This window comes from Diadema setosum, chromosome 16 (genome assembly GCF_964275005.1).
Source record: "Diadema setosum chromosome 16, eeDiaSeto1, whole genome shotgun sequence".
Lineage (NCBI taxonomy): Eukaryota > Metazoa > Echinodermata > Echinoidea > Diadematoida > Diadematidae > Diadema > Diadema setosum.
Genome location: NC_092700.1, coordinates 21,769,757 through 21,783,754, shown reverse-complemented (window position 1 = coordinate 21,783,754; position 13,998 = coordinate 21,769,757). Strand labels below are relative to the sequence as shown.

The window sequence follows — 13,998 nt, the reverse complement described above, 5'->3', positions numbered from 1 at the left end:
TTATAACATGTTTATAGCATAATGAAAGAGCACTTAACTTTGCCCCTTTCAAACAATGGGGGGGGGGGGTGGATAATATTTCCCGTAATGTATTATGTCAGTATAGCAAGTCAATGGAATGTGTAGTTTTCATGAAAAAATGAAATTTTGTGGAATCTTAGTCTCCTTCCATTTTTCTTTACACTGTTGTTCATGACGTTAGTAGCCTACTTTATTCAGCGATGACAACACCGAAACTTTAAAAAAAAATCATAATTTTAGCATTGATTTGAATTGATTGTAAGAGTTCCTTCAAAATTCCAATGTTCCTCAACATTCAGTCAATCCATGTTCATATTTTGGCTTTGGTTTCCTTTAATTCGCTCATTTCACTGAAGCCCGTTACCCCGTACAGTGGCATTTCTCCTTAAAATATAAATTCAAGAAAAACATTTTATATTTGTTTGTTCATTATCGGTGATCCGGTAAATGTTGAGCTTTCAAAGTTCACCTGGTTGTAACGTGGTCTGATTGTTTGTTTTTTTTTCTTTCTACCAGTTTGGACATTATAACGTAATACACTATCGTTTCGGCTCCTGTATCATTGCAGGTCGGTGACCGCAATGCTAAATAAACATTTGGAAGATGCAGAGATGCATACCACATGCAAAGATTCATGCATTGATTTGCTCATTTCCCCCATCTGTTAAAAGAAAAAGTGACCAACATTTGAAATAAAAATCCATTTTGTGTGTGTGTGTGTGTGTGTTTTTTTGCTGTTTTTTTTGTAGCCGAACAACCTAGATGTGTTCAACACATCCTTCCCGTAAAGATCTGCACTGAAAGAGATTAAAAAATAATCATTATTTGCTGTGATAGCCATCTTATATGGTCCGCACTGAAATACTGAACAATGTGCTGCTAAATTCAGACTGTACAACATGCTACTGACAGTAAGTAACGTATTTTGTTCCATCGTCTGAATATGATTTCCTGCTTTCTTCATTACGAATGTAACAGTGACCTACTTCAGTGCTACGAATGTATGCCCCCCCCCCAAAAAAAAATGGCCTGATATTTTGCTTTCTTTTGTTTTCTTTGCCTTTCTTTAAGCTTAATTTGATATTATATTCCTCTCTCAGGTTTATAATGGCGATTCAACAAGCGATATCGCTCTTGGAAGATCCATATGCGGGCCGAATGATGGCCTCACTTATACCAGCTCGCAGGAAAATCTTAGAATTGATATGTTCACAGATGGCTCTATCACGGAACCTGGATTTCTTGCCTTTTACTACTATAACGGTACAGTCTGACTTAAGATTGATTGTTGATTGATTGATCGATCAATCGATTGATTGATTGATTGATTGATTGATTGATTGATTGATTGATTGATTGATTGATTGATTGATTGATTGATTGATTGATTGATGAACTTTCTTTATTATCCATAGATATGGAAATTCTTCGTTCATTTGCTATAACATTGAACACTGACCAATGTACATTATACTACATTGCAAGCGCACCCAAAGCCAATACGGTACACAAACAGAAAACGAGACCGAGACATATTAGTCAACATCACATACACCGTCGCGACTACCGTAATCGATTAAATCGACATTTTCAATTAGAGCAAGGACTATTGGTACATGCGATTTTTGTACAAGACATTATCCTGCATGTTGCAGTGATTGTTACACCTTTGCGTTAATATCCTTTCCTGAGATATACACATGTGAAGAAGAATAGATAATGGAATCCTATATATCCCACCTCAGAACAAACAAACAAACAAAAACAGAAAAATCGGAGCAACCATGTTATCGATTAATATAAACTGATACCTCCCTGCCAGAAGCTATACACATAAAACCGATCCGACAGTCTTGTCATGACGTCTAAATCTATTTGGAATCCGCGATAAAAACATAGGATTAAAAAAAAAAAAATAGAGTGAAAAGGGAGATGAAGAGATTCATCTAATATTTGTCTTGATCATGTTAAAGGGATAGTATAGATTTGGTTGAGATGGAGATTCAGGTTTTAACTTCTTGCGAGATATTTAGAAACCATGTAGGTGAAATATTAAAGAGCATACCATTCTAAGAGGAATTAATAGTTTATTTGATGAAAATCGGTTTCGAAATGAATGAGATATCTAGAAACAAAGTGATTTGAAAAGGCGGGACGCAGCTTTTTCTGTACTTGTTATGAACATTAATAATTTGTGAGCGCATTAATGAGCACCTTGAGTGGATGTGTTGCCCATTATAAATGTGCGTATCATTATTAACATCATTATGCAACCACAGAAAAGGAAGCCCCGACCTTCACAGGATGCCCAAGTAGCATGTCGATCTCGGTTGACCCCTGCGGGATCGCCGTGGCCAGCTGGACAGAGCCGTCGGCATCGGACAACTCCGGCAGGGTGACGGTCACATCAACGCATTCTCCTCCCGCCGAAATTCCGCTCGGGACCACCACCGTCACATACACCGCGACAGACGCCGCCAGTAACACGGCGGAATGTTCGTTCAATGTCACGGTAACTGGTAAGTTTGGGGTTTGCATGGGAAGCAGAACAATTCCGAGGCACTTTAAATAGTCTATGAGTCTTGCACAGTAATTTAACTAATAATCTGTAAACTGGTGTCCTTAATCGGGTGCAATGTTATAACCAGTGCTACGATGTACGATGATATTCACCCCGCGATCAGTGGCGATCGTTCATAATTATATTGTATTATTTTTGTCTAAAATTTATGTGGGTATGCGATATACTTAAATGTTCATTGTAGTTTATACATCTGATCTTCAGATTTCCAATATCCTTTGCCTCTTAGAAATTCAAAAAGCCAAAGTAAATCCGGATAATTCATGTAAATGAAACGTTTTATTTTCATTGTGGTTTGTTTCATACAGGCAAAAAATTGGATGGATGATATTGATAATATCATTACAAATCATACAAATTTCGAAGAAATGAAATCAAAACTGGTTCAATAATCTCACAAATGACGTTGATTAGTTATATCACTTTGACTCGAGTCAAAATTCATTTGACATTATTAAAAACAAACACAAACAAGCGAAGTTACCCTTTTAAACAGTTTCTGTTATTGTTTGACTTTTGTTAGACTTTAATGATTTCATTATATGATAATTATCGTCAATATTGTGTGCACTTGATTGTAAGATATGGAAGATCCAAGAATTGACGGATGTCCACTGGACCGGGCCGCAAATGTCCAGCCGCCGGGCGCGAAGAGAGCAGCCGGCGTGTGGACGCCCCCGACAGCCACGGACAACTCCGGGACAGTCTCGTTGTACTCGAACTACGATCCGGGCGACATGTTCCTTGTTGGGAGTAGGGACGTCATCTACACGGCCAACGACACCTCCGACAATATTGCAACGTGCTCCTTCCAGTTCGTCGTAACTGGTAACTCTTTTATTATTGATAACTCTTCTCTAACTTTGTACACATGGGAATTCGAACACACACACACACACACACACACACGCACACACACGCACACACATACCATTATATATTCACTGATGTTCACGTGTGAATAAAACCTAAAATGACATCAAAACGCTCCATCCTGCCGGGGGAATGTTAAAAGAAAAAAAAAAAAGACCAAACAGAATGGGTCTCCCTTGCAGGATGATGGTACTACGATTTATTTCTCCCTATTTGAAGAGTTGACATGGCGTTTCCCAACTGGAAAGAACACAGTGTTCAACAGTGTGGTCACATCGTCGACTGTGTGAAAAGTTCGAATTTAACAATGTGGAGATGATTTCACACTGTGGTTTGGTTTTCACAGGGTGTGCACATAGTAATGTTTTGTGTTACATTGTGAACTGATGATTCACGATGTGTTCACACTGTTAAAACGCTCGAATCTAACAGTGTGAAGAGATTTCACACTGTATTCACAATGTGTTCACATTATGTTCACACTGTGTTTCTCACACTATGGGGCACTCTGTTCTTTCCAGCAGGAACGGGTTTCCGCGTCATCTAATGTGACCTTCATGTTCAAACAGACATTACCTAGTCATACAAACATTTCATTTTTTTGTTGCTTTTCATTACATTTTTTGCTCGATGAATGATGTATCATTATAATAAAATTATCCATTCACTTCCCATGTAATTTATTTGTCGTCTGAATTCGACCTTTGTGAAACCAACACTCTATAGACAGAATGATGTGATATTGTAGAAACGTGCATGTTTAAGCGTTCAGCGTTTCAAAGTGACTGAACAGTCTTCTTTGAAGTGATTACCCGGGTTCGACGGAAAAAAAAAAACCACACCAAATTGTCAACAACAAAAAAAGAAAGAAAAGAAAACAAAGTACAAGACGCAGTTACGCCCCGACCTCATTTCTTCTACATGATTCTCCTTTGACACAGATTGCGTTGAGGTCTCACTAACTGGCAATGGTTACATCGAGAGCCCGCTCTACCCGAACAGCTATCCGAGCTACTCGGATTGCTCCTGGATAATCGCAGCCATGCCGAATAGTACGGTGAAGTTCACCGTCGTGGACCTGCACCTAGAATATCAAGCTTCTTGTGCGTTTGATTATCTGAGAGTAAGTACGGCAGAGAGTGATAGAGACCTTTTTAAAGGGACATTCCGGACGATTTTCATAATTTCACATCATGTAGTACATAAATCAACAACTCCATGTATAGATTCGTGGAATTTGTTGTGGTCCTTTAGAAGAGAAGCCAATAAATTGAAAATCTTAAACAAATTACACTGAACAGTGTTGATGACATCAGAGCCTCATATATTTCAGAAATGTAGCAGTGCAATTCCAATACAAGACCACTTGCTAAAGAAGTTCACCTGTGAAGAATCTATGCATGTCTTCTTCTTTTGTTCTGCTTCCGTGAGCCCCGACTCACGCATTCTTATGGTGAGGCTGTCATGTCATCATCCTTGTTCATTGCACTTTGTCATAAATTTTGAAAACATTCTCATTCCTCATCCCAATCACTATAATTTCTGAAACTCTGCACTCAGTTTAGCTGATTTATACTTGTTCAAATGTAAAAGTCTGAAAATCACCCGGAGGTCCCCTTTAACGTTATGAGGACAACAACAACAACAAATCAAACAAACCGCACAAGCAAGAGTCATTTGTCACGGGTTGCTCAAAATAAGCAATCCCCCCCCCCCCCCAAAAAAAAAAAAAAAATAAAAAAAAAATAATAATAATAATAATAAGAATAAAAATAAAAAATAAGGATAATCTCATTACAAATCGGGACCAATGTTAAAACTGAGATGCCTTACTTTTCCCAAATATTGGTGCAGTTCCTTTGAAACAGAATGATTTCCCTGTTGCTTTCTATACCAGATCCGGTTAAGCCAGATTCTGTAGTATTGACTATTAAGTCTAGATTGCTATATACAACGGACGAAATATGGTAACCCGTAAAGGACGTGTCCCGAGTATATACGGGCTGAGAGAGTAAAATGAACACGTATTTTGTGTGTGTGTGTGTGTGTGTGTGTGTGTGTGTGTGTGTGTGTGTGTGACTACTTTTATCAAAGAACAATTTAAGTGTTCATTTCATTCCTTTGCTTAATGCACGGTACATGCTGCAAACGGAGACAATTCTTTTGCAGGTCCATGCCAATAAAAAAAAAAAAAAATACATAGATGTAAACAGCATCATACAGACAAAGGAATGACCAAAACAGCTACAATAACCATGATACTGCTCAAGTAAACAGTTCAAAAGAAAAAAAAAAACAACAAACAAACGCGTCGTACGATCAGCCAAGCGTGTGAATACATAGTTACTATACTTGGATTTAAACAGAAGTGTGCATCTCGAAATGTTTAATGAGTGTTGTAATTGCACACCCACTTGTGATGTGATTTATATTGATCGCTTGCAACAAAAAAAAAAAAAAAAAAATCAGTAAAGAATAGAAAAGGAGCGAAAATCTATTCTTTAAGCACGAATGCCTATAATTTCTTCGTTAATTGTTATTCTGATGTCTTTGGCGCAGCTTATAGATGGGCCAAACTCCGATGATGAAGAAATTATCAAGTTGTGTGGCAGCACGACGCCTACAGACAGCTATTTCAGTTCACAACAGTATATGAGAGTGGAGTTTCATGCGGACTCGTCGCTGACAGACATCGGATTCCGCGGGAATTACTCGACAGCCGGTCAGTCCTGACTAGGTTTTATTTCTATCCTGCGGCTATTATGTCTCAATGTGTTGATATGTATATGAATATACATACATAATATATGGATGCATAATTGTAGGCATACTTGAATTGAATTGAATTGAAATGAATTGAATTGAATTCATTTCATTTCTACATTTCACATCAGGCATTAAAACAACAAACAACATTGGTAATACACATACAGAAAAATTACCGAACATGCAAATTATAGTGGCGGAATGACAAAAAGCACACAAAAGAGGCTGGTTCATAGTAATCCCCTAGTAAAAGTAACCATTTACATTTTATTACAAACATGAAATTCAAGTTTCAAAAAACATACAAAAAATGAGGGTATAGAAAAAAAAGAAAGAAAGAAGCGTTTCATAAATTACACTGAGCTTCAGTTTATCAAACAATATTGCTTTCTATGCAGTCTCTTGTATTGATTTAAATGATTTATATACTTAACTGAATTTGAAACAAATCATTCCAAAGGATTGAACCATTATAAAAAAAAAAACCACCCAATTGTGACATTTCAATACCATTGAATTGAGGATAAATATGATAATAGTAGACAGAGGACGAGAGAAAAGCGAGGATGGTGGACATTATACTTTAAACCAATCTTTCAAAAACATCACTACAACGTCAATGCGTCATCGTGTGGAATATTCGATTGCTTGTCAACATAGGCAAAAAGAACGATTCTTCGAGAAGCCGACGATAGAAATGATCATATATGAGGGTGATGTGTGTTCTGCGATCAACCAGTGCTCACTGGATCAATTTTGGCGGTTTTTTTTTTCGCTTTGTCTGCTTGTACTCAACACTGTTTTAATCGTTGTCGCTTATTCGTTTTCATATAGATTTGGATCCACCCACTTTTAGCGGTTGCCCTGGTTTCCAGTTTGGCATACTTCCAAACACGTCTGCCGACGTAAACGTGACGTGGACACCCCCTACAGCGTCGGACATCCAGGGTCCGGTATCCCTGACGTCTTCCAACAACCCTGGGGACCCGTTTGGTGCCGGAACGACCAATGTCACTTACACTGCCACGGATACTTCGGGCAATATCGCCACGTGTAGCTTCTCCGTGATCGTTTACGGTATGCTCTCTCCTTATACACTAAGACCAAGAAAGTACTAACAGATCACCTTCTTGCTAAGACTAGGGAGGTGGAAAGACGAACAGATTTTCCATGATTATTATTTGTAGCAGCTGAACATTTGGCTCAGGGGGTATAGCGCCTCCGCCTCCCAATCCATGATAGGGAGCTTTAGATTTTAGACGCGCGGACGTTCAAAGAGAAAAAAACAAAACAAAACATGATCTGAGCGTGCGCAGTAGCGCACGTCAAGCTACTGCGCACGCTCAGATCATTTTTTTTTTTCTCTTTGAACGTCCGCGCGTCCAAAATCTAAAGCTCCCTAATAATGACCCGGGTTCGATTCTCGAGTCTACTTATTAGCACTGTTCTTATGTTTAATCAAACCGTTCTTTCGTAAGAGGCATTATTATAACTCTGTCCCTCGGATACAACGTACATCTATATGGAGGCCCCGTGTACATGGCGTATGAGAGCGTCAACGCAAAAGATCCCGAGAAGGGTGCAATACCCGGTAAAGTGGTCCGCGCCTCACATCCGTCACATCCAACTGCACTTCATAGAATGTCCAGATTGTGCAGCTAATAATATGGGCAATCCAGCCATCATTTTTTTTCTCTCAATCTCTTCTTTCTTTAAAACAACATCTTCTCAAATGGAAAATGAAAAGAAATCAAAAGCAAACAAACACGGAAACAAAAAGTAATGTTTAAAATAATAGAAACCCCCCCCCCCGAAATTTCGAAACACACACACACACAAAAAAAAAAATCACCTGCTAGATTATTCTCTATTGATGGTTAGAAAATAATGTGCATTCATTAGCGCATCCATAGAATAACTTGATTGTGCGAACATGGAATCTATAGATGTATCTGTGTTATGCTTATAAACATATCAGATCTCTCCCTCGATCTATCTCCTTCCATTTCTTCCTTCTTTCTTTCTTTAGTTGTGACAAAATTGCTGTTTATATTATCTCTTACAGACCTCACGGCCCCGGTCATTACGGGATGTCCAGCCAACATATCGGTCAACACCGACTCCGGTGTCAATTCCACGATGGTCTCGTGGACGCCCCCAATGGCCACGGACAACTCCGAACTTCCGGTCACGCTGACGTCAGACTACGACCCCGGAGATACCTTCTATCTGGGGGACGAGGGCGTGATCGTAACGTACACGGCCACGGACGCGGCGGACAACGAAGACTTCTGCATGTTCTTAGTTACCGTGGAGGGTACGCCTAGTGTACAGTGCCCTGTCAGTGCTAAACGATATCTCCAGAAAGTCGAATGTTCATCAATATAGTATGGTATTATAGCTTTAATGAATGGCGGGAAATAAGAAAACACGAAAGTTGCACAAATTTCGTTAAACTAGGACGATAAATAGAATTAATAAATGTGAAAGTCGTGAAATGTAGTTAACGGACTGTACTGTCCCCTTTTTACTGTATCTTAGGAAACTCCTTACATTACTGTGCACCTCTTTTAGAATCTTCCTAAACGGCAAATAAGCAACGACAATATAAGCAAACGGCACTATAAACAAAAACAACAACAACAACAACAACAACAACAACAACAACAACAACAACAACAACATATATTTCTACTTGCAAAAAAAAAAGAGAGAACATAAATAAATGAATATTTTTAACGTTAATTTGAATGAACAGGGACATTTGATCCCTGACCTGTGATCCCCTGGCCATTCTAGATGACGTTTGTTTTGTTTTTGTCTTATTTTATTTTGTTTTGTTTTTGTTTTTTGTGCAATCGCTTTCACTACGTTTTCTACCATTTCTGTTTATCCACAGATGCTGAAGCGCCGGTCATCGTCAATTGTCCGAGCAACCAGACCGTCTTCAATGACCCCGGAAGTGCTTCCGCAGTGGTGACCTGGACCGAGCCTGACATCACTGATAACTCTGGCATGGTGACCTCCGTGTCCACGTTCAACCCAGGCCAGGCCATTCCGATCGGATCGAACACGGTGACGTACACTGCCAGGGACGAGGCGGCAAACGTTGAAACGTGCTCGTTCACCGTCCTCGTCATAGGTTCGTGTAGCCTTTTGCAAAGGAAGCTCGCTATAATTGAGGACGCACACAGAGAGACAGCAATGGACTCGCACGCACAACGCGCGAGCGGCGAGCTGCGAGTGTTGCGAGCTCGCTTTGATCCGATCGCTGTGTGCGTGCGAGTCCACTGCTTGCTGTGTGCGAGTCTATTGCGAGCTGCCTTTGCAAAAGGTTAAGGTTCGTGTCGACATACATGTCAAATAAAACAATCAAAACTATCAAACAAACAAACGAAAAAAGGATCAAGGAAATATCCCTCTTCCAGATTGTCGATATCACCATCATTATGATTATCATTATCATCATCATCATCATCATCATTGTCATCACCATCATCATCATCATTAGCAACAGCATCACTTAGGGGGTTTTTGGTAACTTTCAAGATTTTTAAGACTAGTAATTTTAACTTGAGGCACTTTTACTCTTGAAAATCACATTTTGCATAAAATGATCAGCATAAAAAAGCGGTGATTGATAAACAAGTAAAATGGGAGGAAACAAAGTGAAAAATGAATTTATATATTAACGAAAATGATGGCAAAAAATGAAATGCACATGCAGTGTACAAATTATAGATACTGGGTTGCATGGTCATACAAGTACTTGAGAAAAGATTTGGGTAATTCTGCTTTATAGAAATGCCGATTATAAATTGCCAAGTGTCATAGTTACTTACGCTGTATAATCATCATCATTATCAGATGAGGGTTATAAACGATTTTCATTTCCAGTATCATTCGGTGGAAAAGTGTGAAGAAAGCTTAAGTTAGTTCATGCTATGTTTATTCTAAGAAAATTCTAATTTCGACCGTACCTGCAACAAAAAGTCGATAAAGGTTATTAACACCGTGAAAGATCATTACTATCTCCTAAAACATGATTTATCGAACAAGCAATAAATCTATCACGGATTTTGTGTTTTTCAAATTGCACGTTCTAAGAGACGACGTCATTATTGAGATGTTAGTTCGTTCATTTGTTCATTTGTATTTATTTTGCTTCTCAAATCAAATCAAATTCAAAATGAAAATACATGGATGTGAACATTTTAAACAAAACATAATAACCAATAATGACAACGAAGCAATACAAAAGTGCACTGCATACTACATGCATAACAAAATCTATGGAAAACATTTACAGTTGCATAATAATACAGAAAAGGCAATACATACATGTCAATGATTCAATCAGGAAGCAAGAGACCGTCAGCATAAGCATGGCTTGTCTGGGCTGATGGCCTCATCTATTACGGCATATGCAATTTCCTTCTAAAGGTCTATATTTATTTTCTTCGTTCCTTCTAATCGGAATTTAATCTTTCGGCTGTATAGACAACGAGGATCCAAACATCATCGATTGCCCATCCACTCAAAATTTCGACACCGATATCGATCGCGATACTGGCATAGCAAACTGGACGGTTCCCACGGCAACTGACAACTCTGGGTTTGTTACACTGACCTCTACGGTGGAATCCGGCGAAGCCCTCCCCATCGGTACGACGCCGGTGACGTACACGGCGGTTGACCCCTCTGGAAATTCTAGAGAGTGTTCCTTCGACGTTATCATTACAGGTTCGTCGTCATGATTTTAAAAGCTGTTTTCAATACCGTTCTGTGATTGAATGTGAACTGGTAGTTGCATTTCAGATCAGTTTAGCAGTAACACAGTTACATAATCAATGGTTGTATTTAAGTTGTTCCTAAAAAAAGGAAAGAAGAAAACTATCATAATCAGCTGAATAACAGAAGCATTATACACATAGTACAATGTATATCATATTCTTATCTGTGTATGTTTATAATGATAAAGATGCATACATGCATACATACACGCATACAGTATTTTCAATCTAGTAGGGCATAGTTCTTACCATAGGCTTCCGTACATAATAACAAATTTGCTCCCCTTACTTCTCCTAGACACATATTTTATACATATCAAGAGGTAGCACTTGTGTGTTAGTTTGTCTGGCTGTTTGTTTGTTTGTTTGCTTTTATCTATGCTTTTCTGGAATTTAGTTGTCTCAGCACCAGTGAACCATCCTGGTAGCATGATTTGGGATTCTGCTTTGAAGGTACACCTGAATTTAGCTATTGCATCCTTTCGCACATATTACCAGCGGGAAAAAAAATTAAAACTACACGTCTTATACTTAAGTTATTCCTGTTTTGCCATGCATCTTTTCCACACAGATGTTCAGGATCCTACCATCACTGAATGTCCGGGCAATCAAGAGGCGGTTCTCGGCCCGGGCGCTGCCACCGCCACTGTCGACTGGGCCCCTCCCACGGCAAGCGATAACTCGGGCTCAGCCAATCTGTCGTCGACACACGATCCGGGCGAAGCGTTCCCAGCGGGTGATACCACCGTCACCTACACGGCCATCGACCCGTCCTCGAATTCGGTCTCCTCGTGCTCGTTCGTCATTTCCGTGGACGGTAAGTTTCTCTTTGAGGTGTGAAATTTTCTTCAATTTGTCTCCCTCTACCAAAAAAAAAATAAAAAATAAAAAAAATGTATAAGATCGCAACTGCTGATCTGGTAATCAGTGACAAGTGTTGCTGCCTGGCAAGCAGTAGGTGACTGGTTCGAGTCCCGTGGTTCCTTTTTTTTCCGACATGTTTGTTAAATTACAGATCAGCATTTGCGATCTTACAAATTTCATTTCTAGAGGGAGACAAATTTAAGAAAATTCACACCTCAATCTTCTCCCCTCTGATCAATATTTGAAGAGTTTGTTTGCAAAAACCGATAAGTCCATTTTTGAAGATTTTGAAGAAAGATCTCTGTCATAAAGTACAAAATAATACCTTTTAAATGATATATTGGTCACTACATATAAAGGTACATTTTTGAAGTTATGGTCAAAAGAAGCAAAAAACTTCTTTTTATTCTCTTTATTTTCCTTGACCTTTAATCGCAAATATCTCCATTTTGCAAATATGGACTTATCGGTTTTTGCAAACAAACTCTTCATTTTCTTGCTTTCAAGTTTTTCTTTGTTCTTTCCTTCTCTCTCTCTTTCTCTCTCTCTCGTTCTCCATTTCCTTCTCTACCCTTCATCAATGTATTCAATACAGGGTTTGACATTTTATATTAGCAGTGGCCCGATGGCCTTTGGCCACTAAAAATTAGTGTCGGGCCACCAAACTTTGAAAGAGGCTGTCTTTTGGTGGTCCTTTCGGGTAAGAAAGATTCAAAATGGATCGTTACGTTTCTTTTTATTTCGAGTTGCTACATTTCGTCTGCAGGCCACAAATCTTTCAGATTTTACGACACGTAGAACAGTTAGTGTCAAACCCTGCAATATGCATATTTATGGTATAATATTTCCATAAACAACTTGCCGTTGACATTATTGGGTTAGTCGCTTAAGTCTTTATTTAAACAGTTCAATCATTATGTTGAAGTATCTGATGTTGGCATGTGTGTTTTTGTTTTGATATGTGTCATTATGGCATTGTTATCAGTCAGTGTAACACACGGTAGGTTTAATGGATTGTTGAGAACTATGATTATGACCTTTCTCTTTTATAGCATCCTCTCTGCGGCTGAGTTATGTTTAATCAAGTTTAGCACTCACGACGTAATCAATCTTCTTTTATAATTTCCCAACGCAAAGACATGGAAAAGCCGGTAATCAACAATTGTCCATCAAATAAGTACGACACTGCCTTACCCGGCTCCTCGTCGGACTCCGTAACGTGGACTGAGCCGACAGCCTCGGACAACTCTGGCATGGTTACACTGACATCGACTCACGAGCCCGGAGCATCTTTCCCGATAGGAAGCACTACAGTCACGTACACCGCCACGGACGTCGGTGGGAACACGGCAATGTGTTCATTCAACGTCAATGTTCTCGGTATGAGCAGGCTACTCTATTTCACATGCTTGCATAATATACTATGCTCTATCTCTTCTCATTACATAATCCAATTAGTCTGCAACAATGGTCTTCAAGACGCGTATTACTTGGAAAACGGGCAAATGATGGAAACCATTTTTTTTTCAATTTCAATCTATTTCTGCAACGTTTTGTTTCAAGTGTGCAAATGGAAATAACAACAATTCATACAATAACATCAATTTTGGTAAAATAACGTTCTTAAAGAAAATCAAGTGTTTAAACAAATTCAATTAATCCTTCAGACACAAAATACAGTAAACTGTTGCGTATTCGCTGTCATGAGTAATAAGCACTCTGTGCATTATTAAGCTTACAGTGTAAATAGTGATAGTAATAAGCACTCTGTGCATTATTAAGCTTATAGTGTAAATAGTGATAATCTCGACCTTTTGCTTGCCTACGTTAAGCGAGATGCTAGGCGTTAAACTGTCATCGCTTTTCTATGTAAAATGCCACTTTATGGCATTCAGCCAGTATAGTCAAGTTAGAAATAACACCCCTCCGATTATAGAAACCCCCTTCATATCCCAAATCTTGAAAATAGTGCGTGGAAACAAATACTCGTTGAGCTTATAATTTGTTGAATAAGTGCAAAACGAAATTTAAAAGAGTTCGAATTATCATTTATTCATCTCACTCACTTTCTTTTTCTATGGGTATCATGTCTGTGTACTT

At 38.8% G+C, this 13,998-nt stretch overlaps 1 protein-coding gene across 1 annotated transcript in view; it reads left to right on the top strand.

Moving 5' to 3' along the window:
* Nucleotides 1-13,998, top strand: part of LOC140239700 (uncharacterized) — a 124,149-nt gene that overhangs the window by 46,305 nt on the left and 63,846 nt on the right. Inside the window, exons 31-41 of the mRNA XM_072319524.1 lie at nucleotides 1,122-1,284; nucleotides 2,301-2,540; nucleotides 3,185-3,430; nucleotides 4,417-4,598; nucleotides 6,035-6,197; nucleotides 7,076-7,318; nucleotides 8,307-8,558; nucleotides 9,141-9,383; nucleotides 10,742-10,984; nucleotides 11,606-11,851; nucleotides 13,036-13,278. Coding sequence (XP_072175625.1) covers nucleotides 1,122-1,284; nucleotides 2,301-2,540; nucleotides 3,185-3,430; nucleotides 4,417-4,598; nucleotides 6,035-6,197; nucleotides 7,076-7,318; nucleotides 8,307-8,558; nucleotides 9,141-9,383; nucleotides 10,742-10,984; nucleotides 11,606-11,851; nucleotides 13,036-13,278 — 2,464 coding nt within the window. The remainder of the gene's footprint in view (nucleotides 1-1,121; nucleotides 1,285-2,300; nucleotides 2,541-3,184; nucleotides 3,431-4,416; nucleotides 4,599-6,034; nucleotides 6,198-7,075; nucleotides 7,319-8,306; nucleotides 8,559-9,140; nucleotides 9,384-10,741; nucleotides 10,985-11,605; nucleotides 11,852-13,035; nucleotides 13,279-13,998) is intronic.